A 13,998-nucleotide genomic window follows, 5' to 3' on the forward strand; every position below is an offset into this window, starting at 1 on the left:
GTGCGAGATGAGCAGTGACAGAGATGAGCGGTGACGGAGATGAGCGGTGACGGAGATGAGCAGTGACAGAGACGAGTGGTGACAGATGACAGATGTGTGATGCTGACGGATCGCGGTGATGAAGCCCTCTGCCCGTGGAATCGGCGTTACGTCTGTGTCACTTGGCCGGAAGGGTCACATGACTCTTCTGCTGAGTGTTGCTACTTTCACCACTGTGCAGTTATATTCTGATTTCGGGAACACCTGTCGAAGTTCTGCAAGCTGTCAAGTCGTGTCATTTGTAGTCTTTTATAGAGCACTTCAGCAGTACAAAGCAGCTTCGATATTTCACCAACATGGGAGAAACTGATGTATACATTGGGTAAAATGAGCTACTGTTAATGGATACGATTCATGATCGATTCCTACTCTTTGGTTTCATGGGCAGTTTTAGGCTGTGAACCAGAAACCCCATTCGTGGCTCGCTGGGGGGTTCGACAGACGTGTCCTGTTACTCACTATTGATAGGACGGAGCAGTCCTCCCACTCGCCGTATCCTCGTTTTTGCGTGTTTCCTCTGAAAGGCGCTGCTCTGGTGAAAGGCGTGGGACTCTGAAACGGCAGTTGCCTACGCAAGTGGCTCGCGCAGAGCGGCTAGAAACTGTGCCGCCATCTGTGTCCCGATGCGGAGCAAGAAAATCATCCCAGCGTTTATTTTCAGATCCTGTGTCATTCGTTTTTTTTTTTTGTTGAAGTATTTATATTCCAGTAAGTTGGAATGTGTGTTTTCTGGAATACGTTCTTGGAGCGATGCTTTGTAATTCATTCTGACGATTTTCACACACTTTTAACGACTTTCCTTTAAAAAGTCTTAAGCTTCTTAAACTTCACACATTCAGACTATATTCACATCGCAGTGTTCCAGGCAATTCAGACAAATCCTAAATGTTTAAAAAAAAAAATAGAATTTATTGACTATTGAAAAACATCTATTTAAATGTTGCTTAAGGCTCGGCTTACCCTGGGGCTGTAGAATTATGTATGAATTCTCACTGTTCCACATTTTTATAAACCTGGTTATGGTAGGTTTCACTGCAGTCAGTCAACCTGGTTTAAGTGTCTATAGCATCATTTCCCCCAATTTTCCCCATATCCTGTCTTCAGGATTTTCCTGACGATAGCCCTTGCACTACATTACCCAGATTGCCATTCATGTCTTCTGTAAATCTGCCAAATCAAAATAATCTAGGGAATTCAAAACATATTCCCTTACAATGTTCTTGAAACCCTATCAAAGATTACAGAAATGACAAATTATTCCTAATTCTAAGAATATATACTTATAATAATTATATAATTATTATAAGTATGTTTTGACAGTACACAGTTTAGTCTGAGAACCTCTCATTGGTCAAACGTACGTTGTGAAGGGTCAAAGACTAGAGGGAGGTTTTTTTTATTACCTTGACAAAAGATTACATACATAGTGAGAAAAATATGTAGGAATTTATCTCAAGCTTGCTTATAATTGAAAGTAGCTACACAATGGTAGCATAGCATTCCATCCCGTTAGCTGGCACTGGTTTAAAAGTACAATGATTTAAAATGCTAATACAAATGTCCAGAGTCTATTTTTTTAGTCATGGTCATCATAATTGTGAACACACTTTATATTACTACTAATTAATGAATAGGGAGGCTGCAAGAGTGATCTGTGCATCACACTGCTGGCTAACTATGTGAGCTTCAGTCATTTGGGTTACACATAAACAGCACAGTATCACTGGTTTAAGATAAACCAATACATGGTCTGAGATATGATGGAAGAACAACAAAAGAAGTAACAATCTTAATTTTCAAGACTAAAGGAGAGTAGGACTGTCCGCCCTCCTTCTTTTGGTTTATTTAGACAGGTAAAAAGCAGAGAGGATAACAGACAGAGACGGAACCACAGCTAAGAAAGTGACATGGTGGGGATCAGACCCACATCTGTGGGGAAAATCACGTATGGCCCAGTGACTGTGCCAAGTCTCGCCATCTTAATCTTCCTTTCAAAATGATTTGAAATAGTCTACCTTAAGTTCTTGAACCATCAGTAATACCCAGTTATGTTCAGCTACACAAACCTGGCAACCCTATAATAACCCAGCCGTCAGTGCAAGCATCACGCAGGAAATGACATCATCGTCCTAGTTCTGGTTCTAATGTTCAAAAACATCGTCACTCAAGCGAAAAGAAACGCATGCTAGAGGGACTAAATGTTGCGCATCCGTGGCCCTTTGAATCATGTATTTTTAATTCAGTCTGCATTCTATTAAGCCTGTGTAAAACCAAGTATGGTGTAGGGTCATACTAGGGAAGACAAAATTAGAACATATATATAACTTTAATATTTACACAATGCTTAAGCTGAAACCAGTACTTTCAGATTTCAAGTGGGCAACTTTGCTGTTATAGCGCAAAAAATGAAAATGACGTAGGCTACGTGAAAATTTTCATGAAAATCATGTAATCATGTTCCAATTGGCTTCCAATATTTGCATATTTATATTTTTTTATTAACTGCATCTGTCATTTACTTACAACACTAAATACCGTTTTTTTATTGACTTAAATTCAGTGGTTCACTTAATTAAATTATCAACTATGGCGAACGGGAAATTACAATAAAAGAGACATAAAAATAAAACATTTTAAAATAGTAAAAATAACATTTAATTCCATTATAATGTTGGTCAGAGATTCGGCCAAATTAATATTAAAAGAAATGAAATATTTAAGTCATAAATGTAATTTGCAGATTTTTTATTTTATATTTTAAAGCAAGCAATCTACCGGATGCTTGCTAGTTAGTGACACTACAATGTACAACAAATTCTATAAAAACTTATTGACATAAATTTGTCTTTATGGTTGAAAATCCAATTAAATACAAATTTATTTTGCGCCCGGAAGTTCTCATGGGCTTCTTGCCAAACGCGTGCAACTCTACATTTTCACCTTGAAAATGTTTATCTATCTCTCGAACTAATGGATTACTGTCCTCCTTAATTCCACCATTCCCATTTAAAAACAACTCATGTAGACTACAGGTTCATACAAAAATGTAGGCCACTGTTTTCGTTAACAAAAAGAAAAAAAAATGTTATCAATTTGCCTCCAATAGATTCCAGTGAAATAAATCTCACAAATATAGTTTGATCCAGATTAAATGTCAAGATTCAAAAGAATGTTGAGATTAAATTTGGTGCGATTGTGTATTAAAAGCAGGTTGAATACATCAACAGGTTAATACTCCATAGCCTATTCAACATTAAAGACAACAGGTAAGCGTGCTAAATTCACACAGACTTAGCTGCAGCCACTTAAAACAGTGATACCCATTGTTCGCAATATGTATAGCGACCAGGAAACCGGTGTGAGCAACAATGCTATTTTTAATAGGAAAACAAGACGGGCTTCGCGAAATCTATGGTTAGTCACAGCGTGTAGTCTATAATGTCTTCTTACCCTTGCGCAAACAACAGAACAAACTGCAAAAAAGCTACGTTTTAATTTATCGGTTAATGAAGCTTATCGAAAAGGAATTAAAAAGACTAAGATTCCATGCTGCAAAAACGTGACTCTGTGGCCCCCACGTGACTAGAACCGACTAATCATAAACGTCTATTTGAAGGCACGGTGCGGTGCATGCTAGAGCGTAAACTGGGCGACAACAAAACGGAGCAGGCGCAGTAGAGCAAAGTCTTATGAAACCGGCGAAAAAGGCGAGTGAGAGAGCATAGACGGTGCAGTCACCTATCAACTTGGTAAAATGATCATATCTGTCGGAATGACATAAACATCACCGCCGGTGAGCCTCTTAGAGGTAAGTTGCAAATATTTTGTCGTCTTTTATGTGTTCATTCATAGAAATAAGGTGTGGAAAACAAACGCAATTATTACAGTTACATAACCTGCGTACTGCTGACCCGGTTTTGGTTATGGATGGCTGTTTTGATCAATTTTGTGCATTAGATAGAAACTTGTTAGGCACGCAGTTATAACAAATAGAATATTTTGGTCGTGGAGAGGATCTTGTTCCGATCACTGTCTACTCGTTTATGCATACAGTGATAGTCAAATATAATTTCGAAATGGTTTGATTGACCTAATTTCTGTTCGAAGCAGGAAGCTGTGTGTGAATTGACTTTTCGTAATTTACAATGACGTAGGTAGTACAGTGCCCGAGGCTGTTCCCGAGTTAATAGTTTGTTCAGTCTTTAATACAAATGAGGATCGGGCGTAATAAGTCAGAGTATGTTATGAATGATTACTATTAAATAGAAGGGAAAAAAAGAACACCTCGATAACTTAACTCCGGAAAAACTATATTATGTGGTACATGGGGGATATAGGGACACATTTCAATTTATTAATTATACTGACAGTCGCCAAGCTGTGGTCGTGTTTCAGCGAATGTTGTTAATGGTGCATACAACACTTTCATCGCTGTGCTGGTATAAATTGGTTTTATCTTTCAAAACTTTCAAATCTTTCAAAACTGTCAAAATGCTATTGTCAATAGGCTATTGTGCATATGATCACAAACGTAAACATGGTTTTTCTTATTAGTGAACTTAACGTCTTCTCCGGATGGAATGTACAAGTTCATATTCGAGAAGAAATTGTTTGCCTGTGTCATACTTAATACATGTTCAACCGGGTAATAGGTTGAATATGACAGAAATGTAATGTAAATGCGTTATCTAGCCTACTGTCTAATTAAATCGCATACTGCGTTACATTACAGGCATTTAGCAGACGCTCTTATCCAGTGCGACTTACACAACTCTTTTTTTACATAGCATCCATTTATACAGCTGGATATATACTGAAGCAATTTCGGTTAAGTACCTTGCTCAAGTGTACAACGGCAGTGTCCTACCCGGGAATCGAACCTGCGACCTTTCGGTTACAAGTCCAGTTCCTTACCGTTTGTTGCGCAATTAGCCTGAATATCTTAGAATTTCTCACTGGGTACCATTGTTTGTGGAGCATATTATTCATTTCGTGCTCAATATTTGTGAATCATTTGTAGATTTTAACGAACAGGATTTATAAATGAAAACCATCATGCAAAATCGTATTCGATTGCAACCATGCTTTAGATCACTGGTAACATTTCTAGTGAAGGGCTAGTATTTCAACGAAATCTAAAACAAGTGACAGATTACTTTTGAATGTTAACTGTGTTTTTACTGTACATATCATAATGCCCAATTTGCGCAACAACGCGCGACTTGACCTGACAAGGAGCATGTCTTCACTGAGTTGCAATTTCCTGTTTTTTTACGGGGTTGCCATTTACTGATAAGTGGCTGGTGACATGACTACACTGCAATGAAAAGAAAAAAAGAAAAAAAGGAGATTGTCTCTGTAGTGGTCCTGTCAGGTCTGACATGACCAAAATGTTTCAGCGCCACCCTTAATAATTATATTTTTAAATTCTTAATAGCCTAACGAAGACGTGTAATCCTACTTAACTGTCTGAAATATTGTGTATTTTGGCATTGGCTATTGCATATTTACGTACCACGTGAGGCAGTTGGACAAGTATCTAGTAGCCTACTAGATGCTGCAAGTCACTTGTTGCTTCTCTAGGCTAAATGACATCAGCAAGGAAAATACAGTGATTTTTGGAAATGAAAACAAGGCTTAATCATTGGCTCATTGGTTGTTAGTCCGACAGTTTAAAAACCCGTTTGGCGCTGTTGTCACATTCATGGAAGAACTAACAGTCGGTTAGTCTATTTTACAACGGTTCGCCGGAAATCCTGCTTGAAATTACTTCGGATAACGGTCCCAGAGCAGTGCTTGGTTATAGCACCCCATCTAGCGACATTTGAAGGCACTACTCGGTGCGTGTGCGCTTTTGGCCTTCAACAGAATATTTGTGTTTTATTTTATTTTATTTATTTCGAATTCTCTCGCAATCCGATTGAAAAGATAGCGGCATCAAAATGAGCATTTATTTTATTTTATTTTATCTTGTATTAAGTTAATCTTGTTTCAGCTTAAATATTGGCTGTGCAATTTTGTGATTTTTGTCATGTTATGTGAATATATTCTATTAAAAAGTAACTGGAACAATTTGAAGCAGCAGTTGCTTATTGAGACTAGATTTGAATCCCAGTTTTCTTGGGGAACTGTTTAGCATCCCAAACTCAAATGGCAGTCCTGTAGAGTTGATTATACACAGCCTATATTAACATTATAAAGTTATACTGTTCCTTACATACAAAAAAACATATTTCTCTTCCATTAGGGAGGGAATGGATTTCCAGGAACAGACAGTGCACTCTCAGTCAGGATCAGAATTGTAGGTGGATTGTGTGCAACTTGTAGCGGAACATTAATTTAGCCTGTTTAATGCTGACAGAACTTGTCTCTTTTGATATCACCCTAGTTGATTATGGCCCCGAATTCCATCCACTGGTTCCGGAAGGGTCTGCGACTCCATGACAACCCAGCGCTCCGCGAAGCAGTGCGGGGGGCGGGCACAGTACGATGTGTCTACTTCCTAGATCCATGGTTCGCTGGTTCCTCCAACCTTGGGGTCAACAGATGGAGGTAAGTTCTGGTGAATTCTGTACAGGAGTCTGGCACACCTATGGGAGCGTCCAGGAGACAGACAGTGCATTTACATGCAGTTGAAATCGATCTATATTAATAGCTCGATTTGGCCAAAGATGAGATTTAATTGGATTATTGTCGTTGTCCCAATATACATGACTCGGAAAGAATCGATTTATTGACCAGAGGTGTGTCTGACGAAGGCTTCTTATAAATCCTGCTTCCTCCAATTTTGTCGCAACTTTTTTGAATAGTTCTCCATTCCGCGTTTTTCTTCCATCCATGTATTTTAGGATATTTCACTACTTTAGTTCCGATAGCATGTAGTTGGTCTCCTCGTCCGTCCAGAAATGTGTTTTTTTCGCCATGATATGCCATGACGGCAAAACAGAGTTTTAGTATGTCGCCAGCAGTGAATGTACGTGAGCTCGACAATGCATTTCTCATAGAAAAGTTAATTACAGTGGTGATAGAAGTGACAATAATTAAGTGGCACTGTGCTGTTAGCCTTTATTGATCGCTGTACAAGGTTAATGTGAAGTAGCTAGCACAATCGGACAGCACTAACCCATAAAAATGTAGTTTGAATGGTACTTGCTCAATCAAACGTACGTGGAAAACATTCGATTATAATCAGCGTCACCAAAATTTTCTGTCACACCCTCAATAAACGGCAAAAGTCCCAGTCGAAGGTTGAATTAAATCTTTTAAAGTATATATTTTCAGAAACGTTATCGATTCCGCTTCACCACGGTAGTTGCTATGTAAATTACGGAACATGTGCAGAACGGCTAGGCCAATTTTTGGCCTATTGAAGCGTATACATGCCATAGTAAATCGACCCCCAACTGCATTATCTAGGTATGTCAGTCCGACTTTGAAAAATTCGAATTAGTTCGATTTCAGTCAGACTACAGTGTTTACATGATTTTTGAAAGTCCAGTTTTAGCCGGACTAATACAATAAATCGGCTTTTTCAAGCATCACGTAAACCCGCTGAGTGTGTTGCCGTGGTGTTAAACTCATCAGCACGTGTGCCTGTGGATCGGGGTCACGAGGTCGTTCCGGTGAGTTTGAGCAGGAAGGAGCCGGGTCTAATCTGAGCATACACCTGCCTGGGCGATGCGCCCGAGGCTTCGGACGCAGTGTGAGTTGCTGGTAAATAAATGGTGCGTTATAAAGGGGTTTCAGACTGTGTGATACGCCCGGCAGGACTGTGTTACTTTGTGCTATATACGGCCGACCGGACCCGAGCCTTCCAAATTACCAGGTCACACATTTCACGGCCTTATTCCTTTGTGTGAGAGTGGCTTAGACAGGGGGAACTGGCAAGGGCGGAGGTGTGTGTGTGTGTGTGCGTGCGTACGTGTGTGTGCTGTGTGCTTGTGTGTGGGGCTTGGTCAAAAAGAGAGAATGTGTAAATAAATAGTATATGTTTTGTGAGGTTCCATTTTTGGCCAATATAGCATTTCGATCAAATATTCCACATGTCAATGGACCACTGTGTGTGTGTGTGTGCTTGTGTGTGAGTGTATGTGTAGATGCATGTATTTTTGTGTTTGCGTGTGTGTGTATAGTGTATGTGTAGATGTAGCCTATGTATTTTTGTGTTTGTGTTTGCGTGTGTGTGTAGATGTGTGTGTGTATGAGTGCATGTGTAGATGTATGTATTTTTGTGTTTGTGTGTGTGTATGAGTGTATATGTAGATGTGTGTTTGTGTGTTTGTGTTTGCGTGTGTGTGTAGATGTGTGTGTGTATGAGTGCATGTGTAGATGTATGTATTTTTGTGTTTGTGTGTGTGTATGAGTGTATATGTAGATGTGTGTTTGTGTGTGTGTATGAGTGTATGTGTACTTCTTTCATATTGTTTCGTGTTCTGCACCCCCATCCCTTTTGAGGTGAGATCGATTGTGCACTGAGTGCCGTGTATTCTGAGCCGAGTGAAACTGAGAGTCACTTCCCCTTTCTGAAGTGCATCGTATGGCGCCCTGGGCCTCTGTGGTGTAAACACACAGATGGGCCGAGACCCCCAGCGTGAGGGTTCTTATATAAAGCTCTGTTTAAGTGAAATGGGATCTAAAAGCGGGCTTTGTAATCCCGGCTTCCTGTCCGCGCCCTGTCTGGAGTGGCGCTAGAAGGATCTCTGTGCTTTTTAGCGCGTGGCCCTTCAGTTTAACTCTACGGCCCCGTGCTGCTTTAACACCCCCTGCGGGGTGGTCATGTCCCGCCCGGGAAAGCAGCAGGTGTCCGAGCAGGCGAACCTTCGGGTGGTCTGACCTGCTTTTCGACGGGGGGTCTCGCCGAAAGGGGAAGCGGGGGCCTCGTAACGGCACGCTCGCTCGGGTCAGGGGACCGGCGGTGCGAATTCGAGCGCGCGCGCGCTCAGACGTCCCGGTTAAAGCTCGGTGAGCAGTGACTCAGCCTGCGCCCTCCACTCACGTTGGGGGGTGGGGGGGGGGGGTGGTTTCTCTAACTGTATGTAAGACATGTAATTGACCGTTTGGCCTTTCTCAGCCATAGGAAGCCTCAAAGCGTTCGGCCAGCATAACCTGGAGATGAGACAGGGCAGGAACTGGGGGGGTTAGCCACCTGGGGTGTGAATGTGTGTGTCTGCGTTCGTGTGTGTGTGTGTGTGTGTGTGTGTGTCTCCAAGCCACTGCCCCCCTTGTTTTTCGCTACATAAAATATGCAGCTTTCTTTTAGTTAGTGAGTTTTTGGGAAACTTGGAAAGAAGTAGTTTTGTGACAGTTGGAAGTTGGCATCTGCATCTAGGTCTGTGGTTCTACATTTCATCTCTGGTTCTTTTGGAATATTCTGCTGTCTTTTGGTTTTTGCATTTTGGATTATTTTGGGACAAATAAGCTATAGTTTGGTTTTGTATGTCTGTAACCTTTATTAATTGTTTTAAGGTAGTTGAACGTCATCTTTGAATTAGATGCAAATATTTATTGTAACTTAATACATTTAATTTTGCATGGTTGTGAATTGTACATTTTGACAAAGGTTGATCCAAACAGTTTGCTGTGCCTATCACCGAATTCAGCGATTTAATTGATAATTGATATCTTTGATTAATAATTACCAAATTAAATCATATAAATACATTTTACATGTTGGATAAGTGAGGTGTTTTAACTGTTGATGCACTTGTGTTCAGTATTCAGAATGCCGGATGTCAAATGAGGGTGATAACAGTTAAAACATCTGGGTTCAGAAAATTAAACTTGTTTCAATTGATCCTCACCTTGATGACACGTAAGGTGAGGATCAATTGAAACACCCGTACCTGTCTGAGATGTTGAGAGGGCGAAAAGGAGAAACATTTGGCAGGTTTTAAATTGATATGCTTTCAGGAAGTGCTGTGTGATACAGGGCAGATGGTGTGGCGCTAAGCAATGTTCCTCACACTGTTCGTTTGGTGATCAGCAACGTTCCTCTCGCTGTTCGTTTGGTGATCAGCAACGTTCCTCATGCTGTTCGTTTGGTGATCAGCAACGCTCCTCACGCTGTTTGTTTGGTGATCAGCAACGTTCCTCACAGGCTACTGAGCACTAAGGGGACTGTGATCTTTGTTACTCTTAGAATTTCTCATAAAATCCACATTTTTCTCAGCTTCTCTTAAATGCGCAAAATATCATCAAACTACTTGTCGATCGTGGTGTTCAGTTTCTGATTCTTAATGTCTGTAATTCTTATCCGTTGTGTTAGATTTGTGAGTCATTTTAGGGGCTGTGAGCACACAAAAATGTGATATTTCTGTCTGCTCTTACGGCAGGTTTTTTTTTTCTGAACTCGAATCCGTCCGCCATTGTTTCCCTTTACCACAGTAATTACATATACCTTACAGAAAGGCCGCTCATTTTGTCAAAAAGAATCAACTGCGAAAAAAAGTCAACCAAATTAACCAGCATCATAGGACGAATGTAGGTTAGTGTGCCACCATATCAGATTTCTATGAGTCACTGGTTGTCATGGCGATGACCCACTTTCAGGCAGGCTTGCCTGTGTGGGCCTAGTTCTGCAGGAAATGGCGGCTCAGCCGTCCACTGGATGGCTGGTCTTACACGCCAATCCTCGAACGCCGTCAGATCCCCTGGCCCACACCAGCCCTGTCCGAAAACCGGCTCCCTTTAGCACACACGAAGAGTTTCAGGGCAGTGTTCCTTGGCTTGCATTTGGCGTTGTAGGTTTGTTTGTCCAGTTATTTCCATCGTTTGTTTTTGTTTTATTTCAAGGTCATACTATGACCGTTATCATGACCATGCAAAAAGACTTCATTTCTTCTGGAATCAACTTGCTTTGCTACAACTAATTGTGTTACTCTGTTTGCTCCACGGAGAGGTCTTGTCATGGCTTTCGGCCTGCGGCCTGTTGACAGAGTTCACTGTGAGTGAAACCAGGTACACGTACTCAGCCACCTGCCCAATTGGGCAAACGATGATTCAGAGAAAATTCTTAATTCAGTTCATTCCGATACACTAAGCTAGAACAATAGTTGAGTTGTGTGTGAGCAGAAATAAAGCTTACAAAGTGGGGTTCATGCCGGATGGTTCTACTGTAGAATCAGATCTTTAGTACAGTAGTAGTCTTGACCAGAACATCATGAGATTGCAGCCAATGACGTTGTAACTTTCATGGCAACAACTGACTGGAGACCATCCAAATGAGTTTATATGGCATCTCATTCATTTAAAAGGATGAGGCAAGTAATCTAGTGGTGACATGTCTCCACTTTTATGGCTAGCTATCTGTCACTGTTGTTTATGCAGTTAATTATTGTTTGTAGTAGATTCACTTTCATAATGGAATGCTTAATCTGGATATTCATCTCATGATTAATTTAATCTAATGATTTTGAACATTTTTTAATATCTAATGGTACCAGATGGTATCAATGTTTAGTTCAAAGTTATTACGGCCTATTCAATATTTATTTTGTAGTGCACTTCATGTCACTGGCAAACTTTGCCATATTCAGGCAATTATACATTTGGCTTTGACTTGTTGATTTCTTACCAAGTTGTCCCAACCTTTGGCATTGTGCTCTTGAGGGCAGCGATGCTGGGGAAGGTTGCGCGGGTTCACTAGCGGTTAGCACAGCGCTAGCACAGTGTTAGCACAGCGTTAGCACAGCCCTAGCACAGCCCGCGCTCTCTGAGCTCCACTCCCCTGTGACTCACTGGCAGTTCCGGCACATTCTGCTGCCCGTGTGAGGAGTCGTGTGAGCAATGGATGTGGGAAAAAAGGTCTGGCCCATCTTAGATGCCCTGCAGCTTCACAGCTCTGTCCCCACCTCAAGAGAGGGAGCCCCTGGTCCCCTTGTCTTTGGACTACGCGCCCAAAATCCAGTTCCCACTGTCGTCCAGCCCTGACCCCTTCTTACAAGGAATTCACCTTTAACAGATTCCTGTAAAGCCCGAATTTGGGCAAATAGTGCCTTTGCTCAACGGCCTCCCATGGTGCAGGACTGGGAAAGGAAAGGCCCTGGAGGTGGACGTGGGAAGTGTAATGGCTCCCACTTGCCATGTTCATCCTGGTCAAGTGGGAGTGATTGACAGATTGACACCTTCCCTCCGCTGCCAGAGAACAGCCATCAGCTGTCAGTTATTGGAGGGAAAACCGGCAGCACTTCCAATCACCGCCTTTGGATCACCCGCAGGAACTACGTCCATCAAGTTGCTTTGTTTCCCGCTGGATGTAGTGTTGTGTCAGTCTAAAGGCGTCTTTTGTTCCCGTTTGAAAAAGGCGATGAACAGTACGTTTGTGAGGAGGTTCTCTGTACAGACGTATGTGTTTGTTGTGAGGGCGCGCTTATGGGTGACCATTAGAGTCTACGTCCCGAATACTCCTCTGACGAGCAACGACGGGGTCCGAAGGCCATTTTTGTGAGTGGGACAGTTCACTGCTTTAAATGCAGTGACTGGTACTCTAATCTCTCACTGCTTTAAATGTGGTGACTGGTACTCTAATCTCTCACTGCTTTAAATGTGGTGACTGGTACTCTAATCTCTCACTGCTTTAAATGTGGTGACTGGTACTCTAATCTCTCACTGCTTTAAATGTGGTGACTGGCGATGTGTCATCTTAGAGTTTTTTTCTGCATCATTGTTATCATTTTCAGAGAGGTTCAAAAGAACACCATGTTGCTAGGCAACCTCTGATGAATGAAAGTACTGTTAGGTTTATTTTTCATCCCATCCAGAGGATCTGATATAGAAAATGTTTGAAATATGAGGTGCTGGTGATGTTATCGTTGTTGTTGTTTTTCTGAAGAAATGGAACTAGCCCATGGCGGGAGTCTGTCTGTTAGCGTTGCTGGACCTGTCCTGTGTCTCGTCCCGCCCCCCCCACCCACCCCCCAACGTTTGGTGTCCCTGTGTCCTCCAGGCTGGTTAAACCTGTCGGAAGCTTGTCCACATTCTGGCGCACGTGTGGGAAATGTGGCTGCAGTTGGGCCGTGTTGTCTTGCTGCGCTGAAAGGAGGTTACTGGGCTAAAGGTCTCCCCCCGTCTGGGAGCAGCGCATGCGCGCGTGGATCTGGGGCAGGATGCTTATATAAGGCCCCAGAGCCAGCGAACATGACTGGGGGTCCGCTGACCCAGACTGCCCTGGGGGAGGGGGGGGAGGGGGGGGGGGGTGGAGGGGTACTGTCGGCAAGTAGGGGGAGTCTTTTGCGGGAAACACAGGAAGGTATCACAGACATGCATGCTGTGGATGCAGATGCGGGTGGGGGGGGGGATGGGTTAATGATTATTTCTTCTGGTTTCCGGCAGTTATCTTCCGCATACTCGTGTATCTCTGGGGGATCAGTGGGAGGGCAGGGTTCCAGGTTCCTTACTGTCAGCAACGGCATATTTACTTGTATTGGTGAGAATTGGCTGTTTGGGTTTGTCCCGCCCCCTCCAAATGTAAATATGCCTGTGAGAGCACACATCTCTGCAGACACGGAGGTGGATGGGCCTGGCTCTCTCACATCCTGTCACTTCCTGTAAACAGCAGTTTACTCCTATTTTGTGTGCGTAGCGAGTGCATTTGAGGTGTGCAGTCTGTGTGCGTGTGTGCGTGTGCGTGTGTGTGGTCTGTGCGTGTGTGTGTTTGTGTGTGTGTTTAGGTTTGTTACAGTGGAATTGGGAGTTACACCGGCTCCAGACAGCACTAAAAGAGTTATACCAGCTACAGCACTGACTGAGTTACACCGGCTACAGACAGCACTGACAGAGTTACACCGGCTACAGTACTGACAGAGTTACACCGGCTACAGCACTGGCAGAGTTACACCAGCTACAACACTGTCAGAGTTACACCGGCTACAGACAGCACTGACAGAATTATACCGGCTACAGCACTGACAGAGTTACACCAGCTACAGCACTGACAGAGTTACACCGGCTACAGACAGCACT

General features: G+C 42.5%; 1 protein-coding gene across 1 annotated transcript in view; it reads left to right on the top strand.

Moving 5' to 3' along the window:
* Positions 1–3,687: 3,687 nt before the first annotated feature.
* Positions 3,688–13,998, top strand: part of cry3a (cryptochrome circadian regulator 3a) — a 33,157-nt gene continuing 22,846 nt past the window's right edge. The window contains exons 1-2 of the mRNA XM_064299847.1: positions 3,688–3,847; positions 6,428–6,591. Of these exons, the coding sequence (XP_064155917.1) occupies positions 6,434–6,591 (158 nt within the window). The 5' untranslated portion in view covers positions 3,688–3,847; positions 6,428–6,433. The remainder of the gene's footprint in view (positions 3,848–6,427; positions 6,592–13,998) is intronic.

This window comes from Anguilla rostrata, chromosome 11 (assembly GCF_018555375.3).
Source record: "Anguilla rostrata isolate EN2019 chromosome 11, ASM1855537v3, whole genome shotgun sequence".
Taxonomy (NCBI): domain Eukaryota; kingdom Metazoa; phylum Chordata; class Actinopteri; order Anguilliformes; family Anguillidae; genus Anguilla; species Anguilla rostrata.